The sequence below is a fragment of the Beta vulgaris genome, chromosome 4 (assembly GCF_026745355.1).
Source record: "Beta vulgaris subsp. vulgaris cultivar EL10 chromosome 4, EL10.2, whole genome shotgun sequence".
Lineage (NCBI taxonomy): Eukaryota > Viridiplantae > Streptophyta > Magnoliopsida > Caryophyllales > Amaranthaceae > Beta > Beta vulgaris.
This window is the reverse complement of record NC_079205.1, coordinates 63,787,213-63,809,824: the sequence shown is the minus strand read 5'-3', so window position 1 is coordinate 63,809,824 and position 22,612 is coordinate 63,787,213. Positions and strand designations below refer to the sequence as shown.

The window sequence follows — 22,612 nt, the reverse complement described above, 5'->3', positions numbered from 1 at the left end:
TGGATCTGTCTTTTAGAGATAACATTATAATAGCAGCTTGGAGAGCACTGCCAAGCTAACTATTTTTTGGTGGTTTATTTGGTGCACTAAGAATCAATCTGAGGCTAGCCAATAATTTCAACTTTGTCTCTTGTATTAAAGTAAGTAGGGAAGAGGTTAGATTAGCTCATAATCTTGCTGTCAAAGCAAGGCAGAGCTAACTCCTCTTTATTTATTTGTTTGGTTTAACCCCTTGTCAAAAAAAAAAAAAAAAAAAAAGAATCAATCTGTGTTTAGAGACATCCATTGTTCCGCCTTTGCTACGGCTAGTCGTATTACTAATTTCCTTCAGGATTGGAACGATGCTCAAGATATGGAAAGAAAACTTCTTCTTCCATCCAATTTGATTTTTAGGCCCTTTTCCTTCAATCCTTCGCGCAAGATAACTTCTTGGTCTCCCCCCATCCCCAGACCGTGATTGCTAATTGTGATGGTTCCAATAGTAACAATGGTAGTACGTCAATTGGTTTTGTCATTTGCGATCACTTGGGTGAGGTGATTTGTGCGGGTGCTCATTCTCTCAACCCTAAGCTCTCGATCCTCTAAATTGAGGCTTGGGCAGCCAAGGAGGCGGTTCATTGTGCTATAAGTCTTAATATGAATAAAGTTATTGTTGAAGGAGGTAATAATGAAGTTATCAAAGCCATGTCTAATACTAATAAGGTTCCTTGGTGTATTGACTCTATTGTTTCTGATGTAGGTAAAGAGGTTGCCGACTTTTCAGAGATCTACTTTTGGCATATTGGTCGGGAAGGCAATAGAGCAGCTGATTTTATGGCAGCAAAGAGTCATCATTATAACTCCCCCACCTGTTTCTTTCCTCCTTATGATATTGATTTTTCCCTCTTGGTCTGAAAGGACATTTAGGTTGGTCTGGTCTGGTAAACAAAAAAAAAAAAAATAACGAAGGAAGGGTTTGTCCAATTCTAATTATTTTTTTATTCTAATATAATTGAAATTAATTAAACTTAACTGAATTTATCGAAAATTATTAAACCTTATTAATCCTTATCAAACCTTATTACACCTCATTTTTTTTAGAGTGTCATACTTTATTTTTACTAAATCGAAAATAGCTAAATAGGGTATACAAAACAAACTTGAAATATTATGTTTTTAAAGAAAGTTTGTATGTCTCAATCATGAAAGATCCAAAGCAATAATGTTCACTCACTTAAACTCAAGTTATCCACCTCAAAAACTTATAAACTTAAGTCCAATAATTGAATAATTCAATAATTCATAAAAGATGAGGTTCTTACAAAAACAAACAAAGCAAAGAAAAAAAATATCAATAATGGTGTCTAATATAAGACCATGAATATCCGGAAGATATTTCGTCAACAAAAAAAGCGCAGTTAAAACCTGAATCGCATTCATTCATCATCATAATTCCAATTTAGTCAATCCTACCCCCCTTATTCTATACTAGTCAACGACTCCCCCACTTCTCCCAAGACAAAATATGGGCCCACATACACTAATGCGCATAATGCACATCCATCTCTACCAATAGTCTCTCTCCTACGTGTCAACGTCATATGCGTATCTTGCACGTTGTGTACTTTAGGCTTTAGCACACTTTAGCATACCCCGTCAATGACAGAGAAAATCTTGGTAACCAACTGTTTGAGTCTAAACCGTCAAAAAGTTACACATTGGTACCATTATAACCTGGTATTGGTATCACATTGTTATCAGGATTGGTACCAAACAACCTTACTTTGGTATCAAAATTTTCGGCAATGGTATCAATCTAACCTAGCATTGGTACTAAACAACACGCGCGTGAAATTTCCAAAGCTTGAAATGACCAAATTGCCCCTGTTTGAGTCTCCTAAGAGACTCAAACGGTTGGTTGCCTAGACAAACTCGTCAATCACACCCCCTATTTTCTAGTTTGCGCCACCAACTAGTATTTGATCTAGTGTATACTCCCTCAGTCGAGAATATTTATATTACACCTGGTGTACCTTGTTCATGGTACATTCAATACTATTTTTTTTTCAAATGAGTAAAATGAGCGAATGAACAAAATGAATAAATGAGTAAATGAACAAACATTTCTACTCCTTTACGAAAATGAGCAAACACTTTTATTACAAAATGAGCAAAATGCCCATATGAGCAAATTTGGTGTCAAATGAGCACCTGAAGTTCTAATTTATTACAAAAATACCCCTGGATGTACCATGCTCATGGTACATCTTATAATACAGTGTTTGTTTTTTTACACGGTCTCCAAAACATAACTTTGACCTTTAATATCTTCAATTTCGTATTTATAAAAAATATAAAAAGTCGATAATATAAAACTACACACTGAGACGAATCTAACAAAATTCCACATGAATATGTCTTTTTATATATACAAATGAGAATATTCGGTCAAAGAATTTAAAATTTGACCCATCAAAAATGTAGTAGGCATTATATTATGGGACGGAGGGAGTAATACTCATCCGTCTCATTTTATAATTCTCGTATTTTATTTTTGGTGTTTCAAAATATTATTTACATTGCTCTTATTTTTATTTTTTGAACATTACTTTTTTTACTCTCCTTTCATCTTTTCACATGAGTTTTTGACACTCTTATCTAATATGTACCTCTTCCGTTACTTTTTACTCTTAACAATTTGAAATTACTCTATCTATAGTCTCAATTTAGTTTATTTTTGGTGAATTATAGTTCAAAAAAATATTTATGTGAAATCTCGTTAGATTCATTAATTAAAAATAATAGTGAAAGTCATGCATTGACAAACAAGAAAGTCAAAACACTAAGTAAAAAAAAAAAAAAAATATCTAATAAAGTCGAGGTTATGAGATCAAACACACTAGAGGCACTTTGTGGTGGAACTTTCATACCTTTCATCCACATCCAAGAGGCTTTGACTATGTAGTAATTGGGTTTAGAGGTGTGCGCCCGGACCGGATCCGGCTTTACAGATAGTCAAAAATTGAAGATTATGTGGATATGACCATAATTTATATTCTTTTTATATAATTTTTTAGATTTACATATTTATAAATTATATATATGAAAATTTAGTAACTCTAACAACAAAAATATTAAAGGTAGTAAAAGAATAGGTTTTTAGCTCTCAATTTTCTAATTTTTAAATTTTTTTTGTTTACCTCTAAACTTTTTTTTACCAAAAATATAGAAATTCCGATCTACCGGTCCGTATCAAAAATTCGGCATCATAGATTTTGATAGATAGATGTCCGAACCGAAATCAATACGATTCAATCCAAATTCCAATATAATCCTAGTCTTTACCGAAAAAAACTTTATCTACCGAGTGGGTCAACAACCCACTACTGATAAAAATGAATAAATAGTGGAATCCAACTCATCAATTCTAATATTTTCTAATGATCTATTTTTAGTAGGTTAACTACCTACCGAGTAGATGTAACATTCCCGTCTTTACACAACCCTAGCTGAGTAGGTGAGATTAACGATCCAATAATAGTATAATACCCTTGTCCTTACCAACTAAAATAAAATTTTAAACAGTTTTTATCTCGCGCCTCCTCACGTGCACCTCACACCATTTTTTCAACGGCGCGTGATTTCTCCCTCCAATTGGCGTTGACTGTTGTTACTAAAGTTTGTTACTTTCTTTTAATTCTCTAATCTCACATCCTGTCATCTTTAATTTAGTCACTCCTGATTTCTTACTGGCTGAAACCATGGACCCCACGTTGAGCTGTGATACATTTACAGAGATTGATAAAAGCAAACTTAAACACTGCATCATAATTTTTTTTCCATTTTCTCTCTCCTCTCAATTTCTTCCATTTTCTCTCTCATGGATTCGCAGTCTTCGAGCTTTTTTTTCGTCGGTAAATTCTTCGCTTAATTTTAATTTAATGTAATTATTTTTTTACTTTATTTAGTTCTTGTATCTGTAAAATATCTGTTAATTTTCGGAAATTAGGGTTTTAGATCTGAGAAAGAGGGAAAAATCGAGGGTTTTATATGTTTTATGTTTTAGATTTAATGTTGTGGATTAGTATTACTACTTGTTGTTGTATGTAAAATTAGAAATTAATTGTTATAAAAAATGAAGAGATTGAGATCGTATGGTGATGATTTGGCGTCGGTCGGAGAGAAGGAGCTTGACCGAACGACGTCATTTTCGTCGTCGTCGCATCACCGGAGATTTTATTCAAAAGGGCCGGAAAACGGTCGGAATAGACCTTCTCCGGTGATCGATGATGATCGTGATAGAGAAGGTTCGTCGTCGAGGGGGATAAGTTTGAGGAAGAGGATGGACCATGATATGGATGGGTTTGATGAGAGGGAAAGTTCTAGAGGGTTTAGGAAGAGAGGGGAGCATGAATTTTCGGAGGGTTTCGAAGAACGGGAAGGTTTTAGAGGGGTGAGGAAGAGAGTGGAGCATGAGAATGATGTGTTTGATAGGAGGAAAGGGTTTGATCGGTATAGGGATCGAGATGGGATGGTGGGTTCGTCAATGGTGTCACCACGAGGTGGTGGGTATGGGGTGGAGAGGGAGAGGGAGAGGGAGAGAGAGAGGGAGAGGGAAAGGGAGAGGGATAGGGAGAGGATTCATCGGTCTGAGAGTTTTTGTGTGTCAAGGAGAGATTTTCCGAAAGGCTTTAGGTCGGAGAGGCATTGGTCGAGGAGGGAGGATGGGGGATCGTCCTCGTGGAGGAGATTTGATAGTAGGAACAGGAAGGATGTTGAGGAGGATGCTAGGAGTTCACCGGTTGAGAAGGGTGCGAGTAGTAGCAGCAAAGGTGGGGGGCCGGATAGTGGTGGTGTTACTAGCAGCAAAGAGAGTTTGAAGTCCCCTCGAGGAATTAAAGATGTCAAGTCACCAACGTGGTCGAAAGATTCAGCTAGGGATTCGAAGGATTCAGTGGGCGAGCCTTTAAAAGATAACAAGAAGAACGAGAGTATGGTGGCAGACAGTGGTGTGAGTGCAAATGGTGTGGGAAGTAGAAGCGGTAGCGGAACTGGAAGTGGAAGTGAGATGGAGGAAGGTGAGCTTCAACCAGAATTAAATCAGATTCAAGCGCCAGAAGATCGGATTGATTCTGAACAGAATGTGGAAAATGCTGAACAATGTGCTGAGAAACATCCAGCAGACAGGGATACTGGAAAAACGCTACATGAACATAATGTTAGTCAAATGGTGGAGTCAGAAGCAGCTGATTCTGTTGCTAAGGAGAGAAAATTGGCTCAAGAGGATGAGAGACTGTCGGCTGAAGCAGATGTTGTCGACAGGAATCAGGTGGCCGGGGTTAAATCAGCAAAAGATGAGAAAGTGAAAGGAACAGAGAAGCTCTTGACAAGCCAAAATCATTTTGTGGACAAGGCTTCTGGTACTGAAGAATCTAAAGTGTCAGTGCTTAAAGGTTTTGAGAATGCAGCTGCGAATGATGGAAAATTGAGGGACAATCAACCTGAGTCTTCCGCCCTTGCAAATATCAGCCTTGAGGGTCAGGTGAAAGTGGAAGAGCATGATCCAAGAAGCATGGACCAGTTATTACCAGAGAAAGAGAACCCAACAATTAATTTTCATCTTGAAGTTGGTCTGGGCGAGTCAAATAAAACCTTTGTAGAAGAAATCCAAAAAGAACCTGAAGCATGTGTCCCTGTCCTGAAAGACAAAGGTAAAGGTGTGGCTGTATGCTCTCCAGGTGAGGCTAGTCCTAGAGAAAACAGTTTGCTGCTCGAAAGGAACTTCATTTCCTGCCAAGATGATGCGATGGAAGGTCCCAGTGTACGTGGCTTTGAGCTTTTTTCTAGCTCTGCTGGAATTAAAGCGGAGTGTGCTAACAGGAGTAGTGGCTCTAAAACAGAAGCTGAGAAGTTGAAGTTGGAACCTTTAGACCTCTCTCTTGGACTACCTAATGTTTCAGTTCCTGCTGCTTCTCGTGGTGCCGCTGCACCCCCGAGTTCTCCTCCACGTGCAAGGAGTGTTCAGTCATTTGCTACCTCTCTCAGAACTGGCTCAGATTGTTTCACAACATCCATTTCTTTCTCTGGCTCACAATTTATTCATAATCCAAGCTGTTCACTCACTCATAATTCAGTTGATCATGACTTTGAGCAATCTGTGAAAAGCCGCCCGTTGTTTCAAGGTGTTGATTGGCAGGCATTAAGTGCTAATGATTCTCTGCCAAAGGAAGTTATTGCGAAAACAAAATTAGTTTCAAATGGTAATGCTAGTGGGTCTCTACAATTTTCGCAGTCGTCCCAAGGCATGTTGAATGTTCGTGCTGTACAACAGCAACCAGTGGCTGTTGGAGTAGAACAGTCAGGCAATCTCCAGAAACAGGTCTCTGGAAAGATACGTTATGAAGACGATTTCAGGTCACCTGCCCAGAGTGCAGGATCTCATGATACTAGATCAGAATATGGCAAAGATAAAAAGCGGGTAACTGGCGAAGAAAGTGTAAGTAGGCTTTTCAGGAGCAGTAGTCAGAGAGAGATGGAAGTTGCAGGTGAAAGAGCTCTTGTGGAGCGGCTAATCTATTTCGTTGCTTCTGAACCAATCCAAACCATGGCGTGGAAAATTAATGAAATGCCAGAGCGTTCGGTTGCTTTTTTGAAGGATAGTGTATGCGAAATTATAGTGAAAGAAGATAACCACAGAAAGCTACGTGCCCTTCAGGATGTACTGCGGAAAAGATCTGATCTTAATTTGGAGACTCTGTTGAAGTCACACCGGGTTCAGTTGCAGATTTTGGTGGCTCTGAAAACCAGTCTTCCAGACTTTATACAGCGTGCTGACAGTATTTCTTCTAGCGATTTGGCAGAGATATATCTGAATTTGAAGTGCAGAAATATTGACTGTCGAAATGCATTGCCTGTTGATGAATGTGATTGTAAATTTTGCTCCCAGAAAGATGGATTCTGTAGTTCATGTATGTGCCTTGTCTGTTCGAAGTTTGACAATGCCGCCAACACATGTGGTTGGGTTGGATGTGATGTTTGCGACCATTGGTGCCATACTGATTGTGGTTTGCTGAAATCCTATATTAGAAATGGTAGAAGTGCTGCCGGGGCTCAGGGTATATCTGAACTGCAATTTTACTGTCTTGCTTGTGATCATCCTTCTGAAATGTTTGGCTTCGTGAAGGATGTCTTCATATCTTGTGCTAATCAATGGAAACTTGAGACATTCCTCAAGGAACTTGAATATGTAAGGAGGATATTTAATGCCAGCAATGATTACAGAGGAAAAGTATTGCATGATGCTGCTAAGCAGCTGATTACTAGATTGCAAAATGGGGCCAATACTGTGGAGATATGTAATCAAATTATGGCGTTTTTAAATGGTAAGTTCATCCAGTAATTTTTTATAGCCGTATATTGTTTAAGATTCATTCTTTGTTGCATGGTCTCCTTGCAAACTTTGTTTCTCATGTTATTACATTTTGCAGTCAGGATACGTTTATCAGAAAATTGTCCGAGATTAATTGTTTCTTCTGCTTGATGACCTCATCTCAGTTCAAAATTGCTTGCTCCATTTCCATTTGGACATAAAGTAGTTTGTAGAGGAATAATTAGCTCTAAGACCCCGTGTTATAAATTTCCTGGCCTGGTTGACCAAGTACTTGCCAAGCTTGTTCTCGACTCATTTCCTGCAACCCCTTCTTTCTTGAGTAGATCTAATATAATCGGAAAGAATAAGAGTGATTTTGAAGTCTGAATTTTCTCTTGAGTAGCTTTGTGCCCAACAACTCATATTCAGCTGCAGCTCTCATGAGTTGTTGAACTAAACACAAGGTGATCTTTGTTTTAATGTGGAAATGATGAACTTAAACCAAGAGTGATTTTGAAGTTTGAATTTTCTGTTGAGTAGCTTTGTGCCCAACAACTCATATTCTGCTGCAGCTTTCATGAGTTGTTGAACTAAACACGAGGTGATCTTTGTTTTAATGTGGAAATGATGAACTTAAACTGCGTTTGATATTGCAGAGGGTGATCCGAAATCTGCCAATGCAATGGTATCTTCTGTAAGGGACCAACTCCAACCTCAGCCCCTTGAGAATAACAGAGGAAATGTTCTTGACGGGAGGGTTACTTCACTCACTCAAGATCCAATTTGGTCAAAACCCAATAATTCTACAAAGGAACGCTCCCAAATGGAAAATATTGGGGTTACTATTCCAAGTATTGAGGGGAGTGCAGTTGGTGGTGGTTTATGGAGTACCGAGACTTTGATGGGCACGAGTAAAAATCCGGGAGATGAGCTAGACAGCATCGTCAAGATTAAGCTGGCAGAAGCTCAATTATTCCAAAAACGTGCTGATGATGCTCGCAGAGAGGCAGAAGCCCTTCAACGCATAGCAATTGCCAAGAATGAGAAAGTTGAAGAAGAGTATGTAAGCAGGATAGCAAAATTAGGTCTGTCAGAGGTGGAAGAGAGACGCAGGCTGAAGCATGAAGAATTGCAAATGTTGGAAAGAAGTCATCGGGAATACTTCAATATGAAAACTAGGATGGAAACCGACATCAAGGATTTATTGCTGAAAATGGAAGCAACAAGACGGAATCTCAGTACCTAATATTAAGGTTCTCTGAAGCCATTGTTATGCGGCTTATGCCATGTTAGCCCCTGTAGATTACCAAGGCAACTCTCGAAGATTTTGTCGATGTTGCCTCACACCTGTATTCATAAAGCCCTACGAGCCCCTGATATCGGAGCAGATTGTGGCGGTATAGAAGTGTATGTATCTTGCAGAGTGGTCTTGTCTAGGTAAAGTATTCTAGGTGAGATTTTCAAGAGCAATATGTTCTTCTGTACTGTCCTTCTGTAGGTTTTTATTTATTTATTAAAATTCGAGATCTCTTAGTCAATCAGGTGTAGACACTGATTGCTCTTTTGCCTTTTTCGTTTTCACTTGTAGTAGTATCTAACTGAAGCCTGTACAGAAATAGCTGTAGCTTCACCTCCTGTTATAAACATTTGGCATATATTCATCTCCAGTTAAGAAAGGAGTTCTCTTTTTCTAATTGATTGCCCATCTTTTTTATTGTATATGGCTATCTGCTAATGTTGAACATTCCCACCTGAAAGATATCGAACCAAGCCTCCGCAATTTCAGAATCTCCCTGTTGAATGGCCTGTTCTCCCCGGTCGGGACAGGAATAGACGGGTCAATTCCTTACCTTAGAACCGTACTTGAGAGTTTCCTACCACATACGGCTCAGCAGTCAATTCATTTGGTGCCCTATTAAACTAAATGAGATTTGTTATACATCTATATCTAACTGTTCAAAGTAACCGAGCAATGTGGATGGCTAAACCTATGAAGCAAAATGTGTTCCCTCTCTCTTCAATTAACTTTAAAAGTACGTTGGTAGATAAATAAGTAATAAGTTTAGATAAGTTTAAATAGATTGTCAAAATAAGTTAAGCTCCAATCAATTTAGATAAGTTGTGACAAATTCAAATGAGTTGATTATTTGGAAAAGTTGGGTTGCTTTTTTTCTTTGTTTTGTTTTTGAAGAGTTGAAAAAAGTGTTTCCAATGATGGAAAATGGTTTTCAATTTTAAAGAAAAGACTGTCATATATTTCTTCCTAGTTTGTTACCTTTCTCTCAACCCGTCCACACTCTTCTAACATAATTTGTTTAGTTTTTCTGTGAGCAATCATACAGAGGAAAATAAATTTATAACTCTGTTATCTTTTGAAAATTTTTCAAAATGTTTTTCGTTAGAATAGATGATAGTACTTTGTTTAACTATTTAGACTTATTCCAAATAAGATAATAAGAACTTTTTTGAGTTTTTTTTTTTATCAAAAATGACTTTAGATTTGGTAATATATGAGATGTAGAAGAGAATGCTTTTGGAGTGTTTGAAAAATGGGTGACATTATATCGTTTTTTTTTTACATTTTCATATGGTGAAATAACCGATAAAAGAATTAGTAAGTAGATTTTTTAATCCAAATATAAGAATAAATATCTAAAGAAGTCATTTCTACATCAAACAACCAATAATTGATTTTGCCATACACATTTATAAACAACCATAGTTAAAACCACCAATACAAACAACTAATCAAACCAGACAAGTAAACCGTCGAACAAGACAACCACCAATCGACAAACATCCTTTCACCATAATTCGTACAAACTTCGGTATAATTCTTGTGTCATTAATTCTAAATTAAACAAGTACTCCCTCCGTCTTTTTTAATTGCTATTTTTACTTTTCTACAATTTAACATTCACCATCATTCATCATTTTAGGTGAGAATACCGCAGGTCTGGAGCACGAAGTCTGAGGGCAGACTTTGGGGAGTTTTGCTCCAGACTGCCGGTAATCAGTTGAAATGGGAAGGTGAGTCTGGGAGTGAGTTTTGGTTTTCCAAACTCACTCTCAGACTTGCTTTGGGCCCCACAACTGATTTTTTTTTTTTTTTTTGTCTTCCTTCAATGCAACAAAACTCATTTTCCTTCTAAAAAAAGCAACGGTAATATTTTGCCCAATAAAAATGAGCTGGTTTTTTTTTTTTTTTTTAAAAAATTTGGCCAACGGTAATATTTTGTGAAAATGCTTATAAATAGGCTTTTGTTTTAATATTTTGCCCAATAGGTTTTGTACTTCTTTTGTAGTTTAGCAATTATGTATGCAACTATTTCAAGTGTACTCAGTTTGTGTCCCGTAATTTATATAACATTAAAGTAATCCTAAAATCTTAAATTCATAATTACATAAATTATAATTTTAATTATATAATAGTCGATAAATATTCGAACTATATATTATCATCATATTAAGTAATTAACATTGTAGAAAAAAAAACATAAAATAAATGTTATATAAAATAATATATTCATCTGAGGGATAAAGTGTAAAACTGGAATGAGTATGGAGTGAGTCTGAAGAATAAAAGGTAGGTAAAAATCAATGAAAAGTTGATGTGGCACAGTTTGAAGGTTGAGTTTGGGTAGGGATAAACTCACTCTTAGGCCTATATGAGAAGTTTAGCCCAAAAAACGCAAAAACAACTTTCTAGTTTCTATCCTAAGAAGCCCAAGCCAGAATCACGTTCTTCTTCTTCGCACACCAACAACACACCTCTCTCTTTCTCTCTCTAGAAAGTTGCCCTACCTTACTTCTCTCTCTCACATCGGTAAGTTTCTCTCTCTTCAAAATTCATCATTTCAATTTTTTCTGCTTCTAATTTTGACCTAAATCGCTTCTCAATTTCTTCATATATTAATTCAATCGATCTGCAAATTTTTTCAATTCGCTACTTTTCGACGCATTTTTACAGCTTTGAAGTTCAGCTATGGCAGGTAAATACATCGTCGGATCTCTCATCGGATCCTTTGTCATTGCTTATGCTTGCGATAACATAATGTCTGACCAGAAGATTTTCGGAGGTAAATTAAACTCAAATTTTAACACAAATCGCAGTTTTTCTCATGATTTTATCTTCAATTTCTTTTCTCGATTTAGCGAAATATGAGAAAATTTTAAAATTCGATTTTCGATGATTTCTAGGAACGACGCCATCAACTGTGTCTAACAAAGAATGGTTTGAAGAAACGGACAAGAAATTTCAGGCATGGCCGCGAACTGCTGGACCTCCAGTGGTGATGAATCCTATTAGTCGTCAAAATTTCATCATTAAATCTACTGATTCTTGAAGGTGCTGATTCATAATATATGTTGTTTTTGTTTTGTTGATTGTTATCATAAATTGGAACATGAAATGGAAAAATTGTATTGATGTTTGGTCAGTAGAGTGGAACTCTTTCTATTGGATCTGAAATAATGATGTTATGAAATATGTTGCTTAGAAAAATTTAACGATTTTGTTTTTCTGCTCGTTTTTTGGAGTGGAGTTTTCGTAAATGTTACAGTGATTGTTGCTATATATGTGAAAATTGGTGGTTATGTTAATGTTGTTTAATTGGAGTTTGCTTGGAATTCAAGGGAAATTAGGGTGAATTGTGTTTGAGGTGTGTTATGAAATGAGTTGAATGGCCTTTACTTGTAGTGGCAAATCTTTTGCGGTTGTTGGTGATGCTTATGTGAATTTTTGTTTCAACTTGGATTTTATATTTGATGGGAAGTTTGAGTTAAGGTGTCACGTGAAATGGAATTCCTGTTGTCGATTGTTTATGTGAAGTTTGATAGTTTCATTGAAAATTCAATGTGTTTGATCAGAAGTCAAGCTGGAATTGAATGAATTCTAGGATGAGTTACATTTGAGGCGGGATGTGGTGAAACTGTTAATTGTTTTTGGCTTATAATTTTCGGAAACGATTATTGTGTTTTAAATGATATCTTAGTTTGTTTTGCTGGGGTGAGGGCAACCTGAAGTGTCGCTCTTTCATTCTTTTTTGAAGTTTGTTGGGTGAGCCGTGAGTATACTGTTGAGGAAAATATGGAGGAAATTAACTTGGAGGGTATGCTGAGTTTAAAGACAGGGAAGGATTGGACTCCTTAGTGCAGTTTCTCATTAGGGTATGCTGCTTCTAAAGACGGGGAAAGATTGGACTCCTGAGAGTAGTTTCTTATTTTCGTTTCTCCCCAATGTTCCCCCATCTTGTGTTAGGAAATGCCCAAATAGCCTCTACTTTTGTCTTAGTTAGTCTGAAAGCTAGATTTGCTTCATTTACTTGTTTCTTTCTTCCAGCTTTCTCTAATTTAAGGCTTCTTAGGGAAGTGATACCTTGAGATGTCCCAGATAGACAGAGATGTATCTATTAAACATTTTACCATCTTGTGAAGGTATTAGGTATATACTACTTCTCTATGTTAGCTTTAGTAGGGTTACTTTTTTTTTTTCTACTAATCAGTGGGATAAATTTGGTGAGGTGAGACATGATCGATGAGCATTTCAGCATATTGTGGCTGTGAACAAGTTGGAAAGTCTGCATCATATCTCACACAGTTTCTAAGAACCATGGAAATGTGCATTCAAAAAGGTTTGTTATTTGATAGGATGCCATGAGATTTGGAGAATTACTCGAGAGTTTTATGGCAGATTATAGTACGTATACCTTGAATTAAGGTTAGAGTGAACAACGTAAAGGACTAGAAGAGTCAAACAGGTCTGAAAGGGCTTGCATGTTATGGTAACAAGTTCGCAACCAGAGCAGCTTTCTTGGTTTAGCAACTTAAACTATGGCCTTGGTTGGTACAGGATCACCTGTTATGGTAATAGATCTTATTGACATTTCAATCCGTGAAGGGTGGCTTCTACCTCTTAATTTCTTTTATTGCAATCTCTTAATATTGCATTGTTTTCATGAGTGAAACGCTTTCATTGGCGGACTTGTAGCTCTTCCTCTATGGTATCCTTTCACGAACTTGTTTTTTGTTCATGAGATAATAGGACTCATTGTGAGCTTACATCTCTGAATCTTAAGGGGGTGTGGTCTTCACCTTAGTTTCTTCACATAGAGGAGAGCTCGGAAGGCAAATCATAAGACACTTGCCTGCCTTTGATGCACTGAATTGTATTAGTATTGGAGTGTGTATTTTGAGATGGACACTGTAGTTATGTTTTTCAGTCTTATGTTCTACTGCCTTTTTATATTTGTAACATGGGTGACTAGGATTAAGCATAATTTCGGGTTGTATTCGGGTGGTTGGTTATTTAGGTCGACTTCACGTTGGGTTGTATTAACTGCTATACTCCACTCCACTTTATGATGATCCCGATCCCCTATGGGCTGCATGTATCGGCTTTATATGGAAAACGTATTTCCATCAAAGAGAGATCAAACATTTTGTAACTTGTCAATTTGCTCCTCCAGTTCAGAGCATCTTTGAAGGCATACATTTTGCTTAATGACTATAATTTTGTATGTTATGTAGATATCTGGATTTTAGAGTGACATATCCACCATAGATTCATAATCTCTCCAACTTGGGCTCCGGTTATTAGTTGAGTGAAAAGGTTTCCTAGTGGTGAAGCTTTTACCCAGCGAGTAAAAAAGTTATCATCACATTCTCATACAAGACTGTTGCCCACCACCAATGTAGTTATTGTTTAGGCTTGGAGGATGATAGTAACAATGTAATATTATGTAAGTTTAATCTAATAGTGTGGCAATAATGCTTAATATGTTGTTTACACTTCTCAAGACATAGCGATTACTACATACTACCAAATGACCATTAGTTATAATAAGTGTCGTACTTGATAGATGAAATTGAGTTTTTACATTACTAGTCTACTACCTTTTGTGACTTCTTATAGGCGAAAAGAAACAATACCGTCCAATCTTCTTTTTAAGAAGAACAACTTGTACTTCTTTCGTTTTGTTTTAATTGGAAGTTTTTTACCGTCATTATTTCCATGGTATCATTTTGGCTATTTATACCTTTGATTATCAGTTTGTAAAATTTGTAAATTGATATATATATACACACACATAGAGAGAGAGGAAGCTCCAACAAAAAATATTGTCTCCTATAAATTTTTTTTTATGTCGGTTAAAACATAAATAGTTTAAAAGTTAAAGTATTGTAATTAAAAAAGAGGTGAGTAATAAGTAATCCTTATAAGAACATTGAAAGATAAGGATATCATGTCATTACTTTTGTTGAAAACTTGAGATATCATTATACTAAGGTGCTGTTTGGTTGGAAGCTATTTCCTTGAAAATACAAGTTACTAGGATATGGGTGTTGTACCAACAAGAGTTGGCTCAAGTAATAAGCAGTTTGATGTCGCTTAAGGATCCGAGTCTCACCGTATGCATATACTCTTGTTGGGAGACTCACTCACTAAAGCCAGGTGTGCGATTCGGGTTGGACTCAGATGTAGTCGGAACAAAGCTCCGGTGAGCCGAGTGGGCAACCAAAAAAAGATATGGGTGTTGTGTTTGGTTGGAGGGAAATGAGAAAAGTATAAAAAATGCAAATTTTAATGGAAATATAATTTCCCATGAAACATGGGAAATAATCACTCACCAAATTTCCCTTAGTGAGTAATTTCCTAGAAAATGCACTTTCTTATAATGTCGACCAAACAATGTTACCTAATTCCTAGAAAATTAACAAGGGAAAAAGTTTCACATGAAATTACTTCCTACGTGGACCAAATGATGCCTTACATGTGAAATAGAAAAGTGGCAGAGCTCAATTCAAGAGAAGTTTCATAGATATCTCCCTTGACTTGTATTTCAAAATTTTAGATATTTAGCCACATTTTCTTATCTCGTCATGCGTATCTTGAGAATAAGATGAGATTATCAAGGAAAAAAAAAGAGTAAAATAAGTCAGGAATTTTCCACCGCCTTCGATGAGTGGATTAATCTCCTGCGGAAGTTTGTATGGATCCCTCAAAGGGCAACATCTTTCATAATTGGGATTTTTCCCATACTCAAGACTCGAACTCGAAATTTTGGTTAAGGAGTGAGAGATCCTTAACCACTTATGACTCACGCCAAACTTCAATTGGTCCTTAGCAAAGATAGATGAATAAGTCCAAGTCATATAGGATCAAAAAGTCGATGAGTTTGAAGAAGACACAATCCAAGCAGCAGTATTTCAGTAAAGACGTTTCTGTGGTGGGGATAGAACTTTGAAAAGTTCTTGTATGGTAGTGTTATTATACACGTGTAATAGTAGCATCCAACTAAAACCCTAATTGAACATATATTTATAACTCCAACAGCCGCAGTATCCATTTCAGAGTACTCTTCTTGTAAAGGAATAAACCATGAGAGCCACCATAGTTGATCAATGTTCTATCTTCTGCAAACAAACAAATGTTTAGTTTCATTTGTTTGAATCTCTTCATTGGAATGGGGGGTCTTGGGAATTCAACATGAGCCATCTATTGAAGAGGTAAGAGGTTCTCGACGACTATGCTCGTTTGCTAGCACACATGGCAACCGCTCTGTATATCAATAACTCGATGGCTTGTGGTTACACGGAAATCTTATGAAACTATGTCGTGGCGTATCTAAAACTTTGCTATAACAGCATTGCAGATTGAATGCTCAATCATAAGCTTTGAATGGGTTCAGTTTAGAGGTGTAGTAAATGTTCAAATATATTAAATTTAGCAGTAAACTGTTTTTATCTTAGTATTCTAGATATGATAAATGCTAGTCAGTCTTGTTTAGATGTTGGTTATTTCTGAAAACTTGCATAAAAGTACCCCAAATGAAGTTGTAATAGTATATATTTCTGAATCACCACTGTGTTTGACTTCTTACTCTCTTGTTTGAGTGCTCTTCAAATCAATCATATGGTTAAACTTTTATGCTCTTAGAAAAGTAGCAGCTAGAAGTTCAGGATCAGAAACTATCTGGGTTTTAAAAGAAATCTTCTAGCAGAGAAATTAAATGTCAAATGAAGTTGACAGTCTTCATGATTATGAAGCTATGTGAGAATTGGAACTCTTATGACAGTACAGATTGCAGGTGCCAAATTGCAAATATTCATGGAAGATTACAGTATATTTACCAACAGACACCTGCAGTAGATTCTATGACCCTGTTGACATGATTGTTTTGTTTAGAAACTTGTGGTAATCCAAAGTCTACTAGAATCCGAGTATTTTGGATCAACTCGGAACTTTTAAGCTAGAACAACCTCTTACCAACTAATCTAAACACTTGTATTTTATGCGACTAAATTTGAATTCCACCTTGGTATCTAAAGCATAGTAGACTACGACTAATCCGTATTGAGCCGGAAACTCAGACCTTTGGTGAAGTTGGAACAACCTTCTTACTTCCTCTCAAAAAAGAAAAACAAGTTGATCTAAACACTTATTGGTCATGATACGATGGGTTAATTAGTGAGATTCGTGAATAGTGCTAAATTTTAGACGCATTGCTTGTGAGTTGTGACGGTTGAGAAGTCTTGGTTAACTAGTACTATTTTTTTAACCCCCAAAACTAAGGGAAACGCGTCCCCTTTTTGCCTCTTTTGGCATGAATAATCTGGAAAAAGAATTACCTCTAAAAGGAGAGAAAGATGACCACTCCTTTTTCTTTTTGTCTTCCAATATCTTAAACACAAGATAGTGGCCTGCATTCTAAAGTTGGGAATGTCTAGTTGTACTTTTCTTTTACTCTTATGCTCTGTACTTGGGAGAATGATCTTATAGATGTAGTTGATACCTTTGATACATAATACTCCCTCTAATTTTTATTAGTTTATTCGTTTTATTTGCACAAAGTTTTAGGAGAAATAATGTTGTGGGACATAGAAAGAAAGAGAAACTATTATTTTATGTGTGTGATAGAAAGTTAGTCGTTGCATTCCAAAAATAGAAACAAAAGAAATGGGTAAACTAGTAAAGGACATCTAAAAAGGAATACAGGTAAATTAATAAGAACCGGAGGTAGTATAATATTAAGTTTATCAAATTCAAATCCTTTTTTTTATTACATGAGCAAAATTGTTTTATCTAAGTCAAGTTTGAGATAAAAACAGGACTTTTGATGTAGAATATGTGTATTTCCTCCATTTTCTTATACATGCTATATAGAGAAAGTGATGGTTTATAAGAGAGGTAGGTAGAGAAAATAAGGGACTATCACTTTTTGATTAAAGAAATATTTGTTAAGGAAAAAGTATGATATTTTAAAGGAAAAAGTGAGGAACGACAACTTTTTAATAATCTTTTAAGATTTTATGGTGAAATAGAATCCATTATATGTAGCATCTATTATGACATTTCCATTCAAGAAAAATGTAACATCTATAAAAAAAAACAACAGAGGAAGTAAAATGCAACAGAACAATCAAACATTAATGAACTTCTTCAATGATCTTTCCGAGAATCTTCCAAATATTCCACCAGCAATCCATACTACTACTATCATAAGCAACTGTTGTTCAATAGACATTTCATGTACCTTTTTTAAGAAAAGTGACATTTGATGTGCTTTTTTTTTTTTGCGGTCCATAACATCCTATATACCAAATGTTGCTAGTAATTCTTTATGAAGGGAGTATAACATTTCTCTTCTTCTGTCAATTTATCTCTTATCTCTGTTTCTCAATTGCTTAGTTGGAAGTTACCTCCATTTCTAGTTTCTACCCTATTATCTTCATTAACACGAGTCGTTGAGCTCACTGTTACACTATAGTTCAATAACACACATTGAACATTTGAACTTGTTACATTATGTGGGTACAATTGAAGATTATGATTCTGAAAAATATAGACTGTAGTCAATCAGATTTACATATGACATCACATGTAAGCGAAGAATCAAACACTAATGAACTTCTTCGCGATCAAGCAATCGACAGTTTCCTTCAGGCTAACTTTCAGGGGAATGTAGGTGATGCCTAAGCTTTCAACTTTTTCCTTAGAAACCTTGTATGTTGGATCAAAAGGCTTGTCATCTGAGGGCCTATAATGTGCATGAAGTTCATTGATAAAGGTCACATAAAATAGTGAAACTTGATAAAATTACTAAGGGTAGAAAAGAAGGAACAAAGTAACTTACTTGGTAGGGAGTTTGAGATCAGGGTAAAGCTCTTTCAAAATTTTAACAACTTCAGAAACATGATTAACACTTTCATTCAACAAATATCTCCCATTTGCCGAAGGAATCTCAAATGCTCGAATATGTGCTTCAGCTACGTCTTTGACATGAACCCATCCGAAACTTACATTTTGGTACGTTTCTGATCCTGTACGTGTGTGAGAATAATCATCAGCTCACCTTCTAGGAGCTTTGGCATTCAGATAGATAGCAAGACATATTTACAGTTTATATACCTATAAATCCTTATGTGTCCACTATATTTACATGTAAAACTCTAGTGTATCATAATGATATGAATATTATAGATTCAGAGGATCCCAAAACCATGTGAAATGTATTTTAAGCATATCATGGTATAAACTTGCCAAAGCTAAAATGAAAGCAAGAGATTCATACCATTGATCAAGCTTGAAACAGCAATAGAACTGGCATTCAGTGTTGGCTGCAGTAAAGGACCTATGACGACTGCAGGGTTGATCGACACCATATCGATGCCATTTTCTTTGACAAATTTCCAGGCAGCTTCTTCAGCTAATGTCTTTGATAGAAGATACCACTTCTGCACACCAAATCCAAGTTTAAGTTTCTAACTGTCTCCTCTTTTATCCCTAACCAGAATGTAAGATCAGAAAGTTACAGCAAGTATACAGACCATTTGTAATTTCTCACAGATTTCTGGGACTGAAAACCATGTTTCATCGACTACAGTTTCAGGAGTCAGAGGTCTAGGAGTGCACAAAACTGCAGCCATTGAAGATGTTATAACTACGCGTTTGATGGTTGGAACTTTAGCACAGGATGCTAGGACATTCAGTGTTCCTTTCACTGCAGGATCAATTAGTTCATCCTGCAATAAAGGAGTACTAGTTTTACATGCACGCAATGCGTGCGATAACATGTGATAACAAATGAAGTAGAAAATAAAATTAATTGGGTAGAAAAATTGTTTTTACATTTTGTTTTCTCAAAAAACTGATGTGTTAGTTTAAATGTCTTACTTTTCCCCCCTTTTTCATTCAAATGAAATAGTTAGTTATCCTCTATTTTTTTTTCTTTTTTTTCTTTTTCTATTTTTTGGTGTCCCCCATGTGTTGCCTTATATAATAGAGATTATGAAACTTGCAACTTCTACTTGTCAGACTTACAGTGGTTGTTCAAGTCTTCAAGATCGTTCTTTTGTCTTTCAAGTTTTCAGATTTGTGTAGAAACTAAAAACTATACCATGGAAACTAGATAATTGAGTAGTTTCTAGTTTTCTGTTTCATTTATAAGTATTCGATTCATTAATTTTGTACGAAAATGTAACACAAATACAGAAGCATAACAAAAGTAAAAAAACAAATGATTAAGGCATTAAGCACTACAACGAGCAAAAAATTGACATATAATGATATAAACAACCCTTCAAACTAACGATAAAAATAACGGGTTCAAGCAGTGTTACCTAATTCGCTAAACCCAAGTGATCAGAGAAAAAACGAATTGGTACACTTGATACTTTTAGGTGGATGATTTACCTGAGGATTGGATGAATCCAGTTTAATAGGGGATGCAGTATGAAAAACACCATCACATCCACAAATGGCAGAATCAAAAGAACCTTCTTCTAAGAGATTAGCTTTAAACAAGTGGAGTCTCTCCTTTGCTCCATCCAGTGCAAGCAAGTGGTCTACTTTTTTGGGATCATCTTTACAACATAACCAAAAATTAAATGAATTTAGTGGTGTATAAATAATATCATAAAGTAGAAAATTCAAAATGTCCCATAATACATCACTTCAATATAAGCAATTATGAAATTTAAGATTGAATTATTGATCATGAGAACTTAGAGCTTAAATGAAGTTTAAGAAGTTGATTATATGCATGCAAGTTTTAACAATGTAGTTTGCACTTATAATCTTTATATCCCTAGAACCTCGCAATATAATTTATCTGGCTTGTAAACCTGATTATGGTCCGCCACAAAATATAGGGTCCAATTTTTCTACCCGAAATTCAAAGTAACTGGAAAAATATTAAAAGAAAAGAATCGACTCTAAAGTGATCCGGAAACCAAATATTACTAAACTCGAATTTATCCGACCAAAATCAGACAGCAGGGCCGTCTCGTATAAATTAGGGGCAATGTGCTATTAAATCATAAGGATTGAACATTTTTGGTGAATGGGAAGACACGGAAGAGTCATAGTGGGAGACTTTTTTTGGAGAATAGGAAGAGACGAAGTAAAACACCATATAGAAATTAACCTCTTTGAATTTGCATCTAATATTACACTCGATAAATTGGAAACACACAACCTGTAATTAGATTTATTTTTTTATTTTTTTTACTTTAGGCGGATAACTAATAAAATTGGGCCCTTTTATTTTGAGTGTTCTGTGCAGTTGTTCACCCTGCACATGGCGTTAGTCGCCCCTGTCAGACAGACAGTTTAATTTCACAACTCTGCCTAGCTATCATATGTCATCATACTCCTTAAGACTTTCGTACTGAAACAGCTTGAATGCTTGATGCATGTGATGTTTAACCACTTTGAAATAAACACGAAAGAGACAAATACTTGTAGTAGAAGTTGTCACTTCCACAATCCACATATTGATACATATAGTCATATACACCCATATGGCGACATTAATTCTCTATCTATAGTTGGGCAAGAAAGGTTTGTTACAACTTTAAAAACTGCACGGGACCATCAAATAATGTTAACCATAAAGAATAAAACTTCATGCAAGTTACAATTTTTTAAAAAATGTTTCAGCTGAATAATGTGTTTAATTTTTGTTATGGGTTAATAAGGAAAATTTAATTAAGGTGTAGATAAGATTTCCAACTATATATCAACAACAATAACAGGAAAGCGTTAATCCTAAAAGAAGTTGGTCCTTGCGTGCTCATAGATGTGACTAATAATTTTACGTTGATTGTCACTTATTGCAACCCTCCTCCTTAATCTCGGTTTTAATCTAATAACGACTAAGCTAAACAAATATCCTTAACGTTCATTACAATATTTCAAAAAAACGTCTTGACAAATGTGAAAAAGCAAATGGTGCAACTATTTTTGAAACGGAGGAAGTATATCATTAATCTCTATTCTATAAGGCAACACATGGGGGACACCAAAAAATAGAAAAAGGAAAAAAAGAAAAAAAAAATAGAGGATAACTAACTGTTTCATTTGAATGAAAAAGGGAGGAAAGTAGGACATTTAAAATATCTGTTTTTTGATAAAATAAAATGTAAAGACAATTATTCTACCCAATTAAATTTTTTTTCTACTTCATTTGTTATCACACGTTATCGCACGCATTGCGTGTATGTAAGACTAGTCAATACTAACATCACATTCACCAAACAAATACCAAGAATATCTTGACATAGTGGTGAAGATTGAGGTGCTGTGAATGATAAGTCACAGGTTCGAATCCCCATCGCCTTCTTTATACTTTGTACTGCCTTCGTGACTCATATAGATCAAAAACATATTAACCAAACAAATATATCCTCACTCAATTAAACATAACTTATACTTTCTCCATACCGAGATAAGTGAAACACTCATCTCACTTATCGCAAAAACTCCGTTATTTCAGATCCGAGGAAATATATAAACAAGCAAAAGCAAAAGAAGAAGAGAATATATAAGGAGTAGTAACATGCATACTTAGACTCCGCACGGTGGCATTAACAGTGTAACCACGATCAAGCAAAAGTTTAACGATCCAAGAAGCAATATAACCTGAAGCTCCAGTAATGCACACTTTCTTCTTCCCTTTTTCTCCTTTGAAATCCATCACTATAATCTTTTTTTTTTCTTTCTTCTCACTTTTTCTTAATTTTATGAATAAAAACCAAGCAAAATTCTAGGAAGAAACTAAGGTGGGAATATTATATAGGGAAAAGTTAGTTACATTTACTAAAAGCCATGCACCCACCTACTATAATGCCGGGGTCTCAGTGCATTGAATAGTTGCTAACTAATAACGGCGTTTAAACCATTTAATAACTGTTGGGAAAGTGATGGAAATATGGAATTATATAAATGGAAAATGAATCCCGCTAACGGACGCTTCGGGGCGC

At 35.7% G+C, this 22,612-nt stretch overlaps 3 protein-coding genes across 5 annotated transcripts; 2 read left to right on the top strand and 1 right to left on the bottom strand.

Annotated features, from left to right (window-relative positions):
• The first annotated feature begins 3,804 nt into the window (after positions 1–3,804).
• On the top strand, positions 3,805–9,042 carry LOC104890006 (protein OBERON 4). Its single transcript, XM_010675357.4, has 2 exons — positions 3,805–7,361; positions 8,005–9,042. The coding sequence occupies exons 1-2, from the start codon at positions 4,115–4,117 to the stop codon at positions 8,592–8,594; spliced, it is 3,837 nt and encodes a 1,278-aa protein (XP_010673659.3). The 5' UTR covers positions 3,805–4,114; the 3' UTR covers positions 8,595–9,042.
• Positions 9,043–11,019: 1,977 nt separating this feature from the next.
• LOC104890007 (hypothetical protein) lies at positions 11,020–11,875 on the top strand. 2 transcript variants are annotated; one of them, XM_010675358.4, is made up of 3 exons: positions 11,020–11,174; positions 11,319–11,427; positions 11,549–11,875. In XM_010675358.4, exons 2-3 carry the CDS (start codon positions 11,334–11,336, stop codon positions 11,692–11,694), a joined length of 240 nt encoding a protein of 79 aa, XP_010673660.1. In that variant the 5' UTR covers positions 11,020–11,174; positions 11,319–11,333; the 3' UTR covers positions 11,695–11,875. The 2 variants fall into 2 exon arrangements, with proteins under 2 accessions (XP_010673660.1, XP_010673661.1); XM_010675359.4 differs by having other exon boundaries at positions 11,040–11,174; positions 11,332–11,427.
• Positions 11,876–18,100: 6,225 nt separating this feature from the next.
• LOC104890008 (phenylacetaldehyde reductase) lies at positions 18,101–22,428 on the bottom strand. Of its 2 annotated transcripts, XM_010675360.4 has the most exons (6): positions 22,197–22,423; positions 20,043–20,212; positions 19,178–19,372; positions 18,922–19,084; positions 18,484–18,670; positions 18,101–18,387 (listed from the first exon to the last, which is right to left on the bottom strand). In XM_010675360.4, the coding sequence occupies exons 1-6, from the start codon at positions 22,324–22,326 to the stop codon at positions 18,243–18,245; spliced, it is 990 nt and encodes a 329-aa protein (XP_010673662.1). In that variant the 5' UTR covers positions 22,327–22,423; the 3' UTR covers positions 18,101–18,242. The 2 variants fall into 2 exon arrangements, with proteins under 2 accessions (XP_010673662.1, XP_010673663.1); XM_010675361.4 differs by lacking the exon at positions 19,178–19,372 and having other exon boundaries at positions 22,197–22,428.
• Between the last annotated feature and the right edge of the window lie 184 nt (positions 22,429–22,612).

Bases quoted from the DNA above. Each gene is read 5' to 3' on its own strand.
- LOC104890007 (XM_010675358.4), top strand. From the start codon at position 11,334: ATGGCAGGTAAATACATCGTCGGATCTCTCATCGGATCCTTTGTCATT. The intron at 11,428-11,548 runs GTAAATTAAACT...GATGATTTCTAG, and splicing joins TGACCAGAAGATTTTCGGAG to GAACGACGCCATCAACTGTG.
- LOC104890008 (XM_010675360.4), bottom strand. From the start codon at position 22,326: ATGGATTTCAAAGGAGAAAAAGGGAAGAAGAAAGTGTGCATTACTGGA. The intron at 18,671-18,921 runs GTATGAATCTCT...ACACACGTACAG, and splicing joins TGTTTCAAGCTTGATCAATG to GATCAGAAACGTACCAAAAT. The intron at 18,388-18,483 runs GTAAGTTACTTT...TGCACATTATAG, and splicing joins GATCTCAAACTCCCTACCAA to GCCCTCAGATGACAAGCCTT.
- LOC104890006 (XM_010675357.4), top strand. From the start codon at position 4,115: ATGAAGAGATTGAGATCGTATGGTGATGATTTGGCGTCGGTCGGAGAG. The intron at 7,362-8,004 runs GTAAGTTCATCC...TTGATATTGCAG, and splicing joins AATTATGGCGTTTTTAAATG to AGGGTGATCCGAAATCTGCC.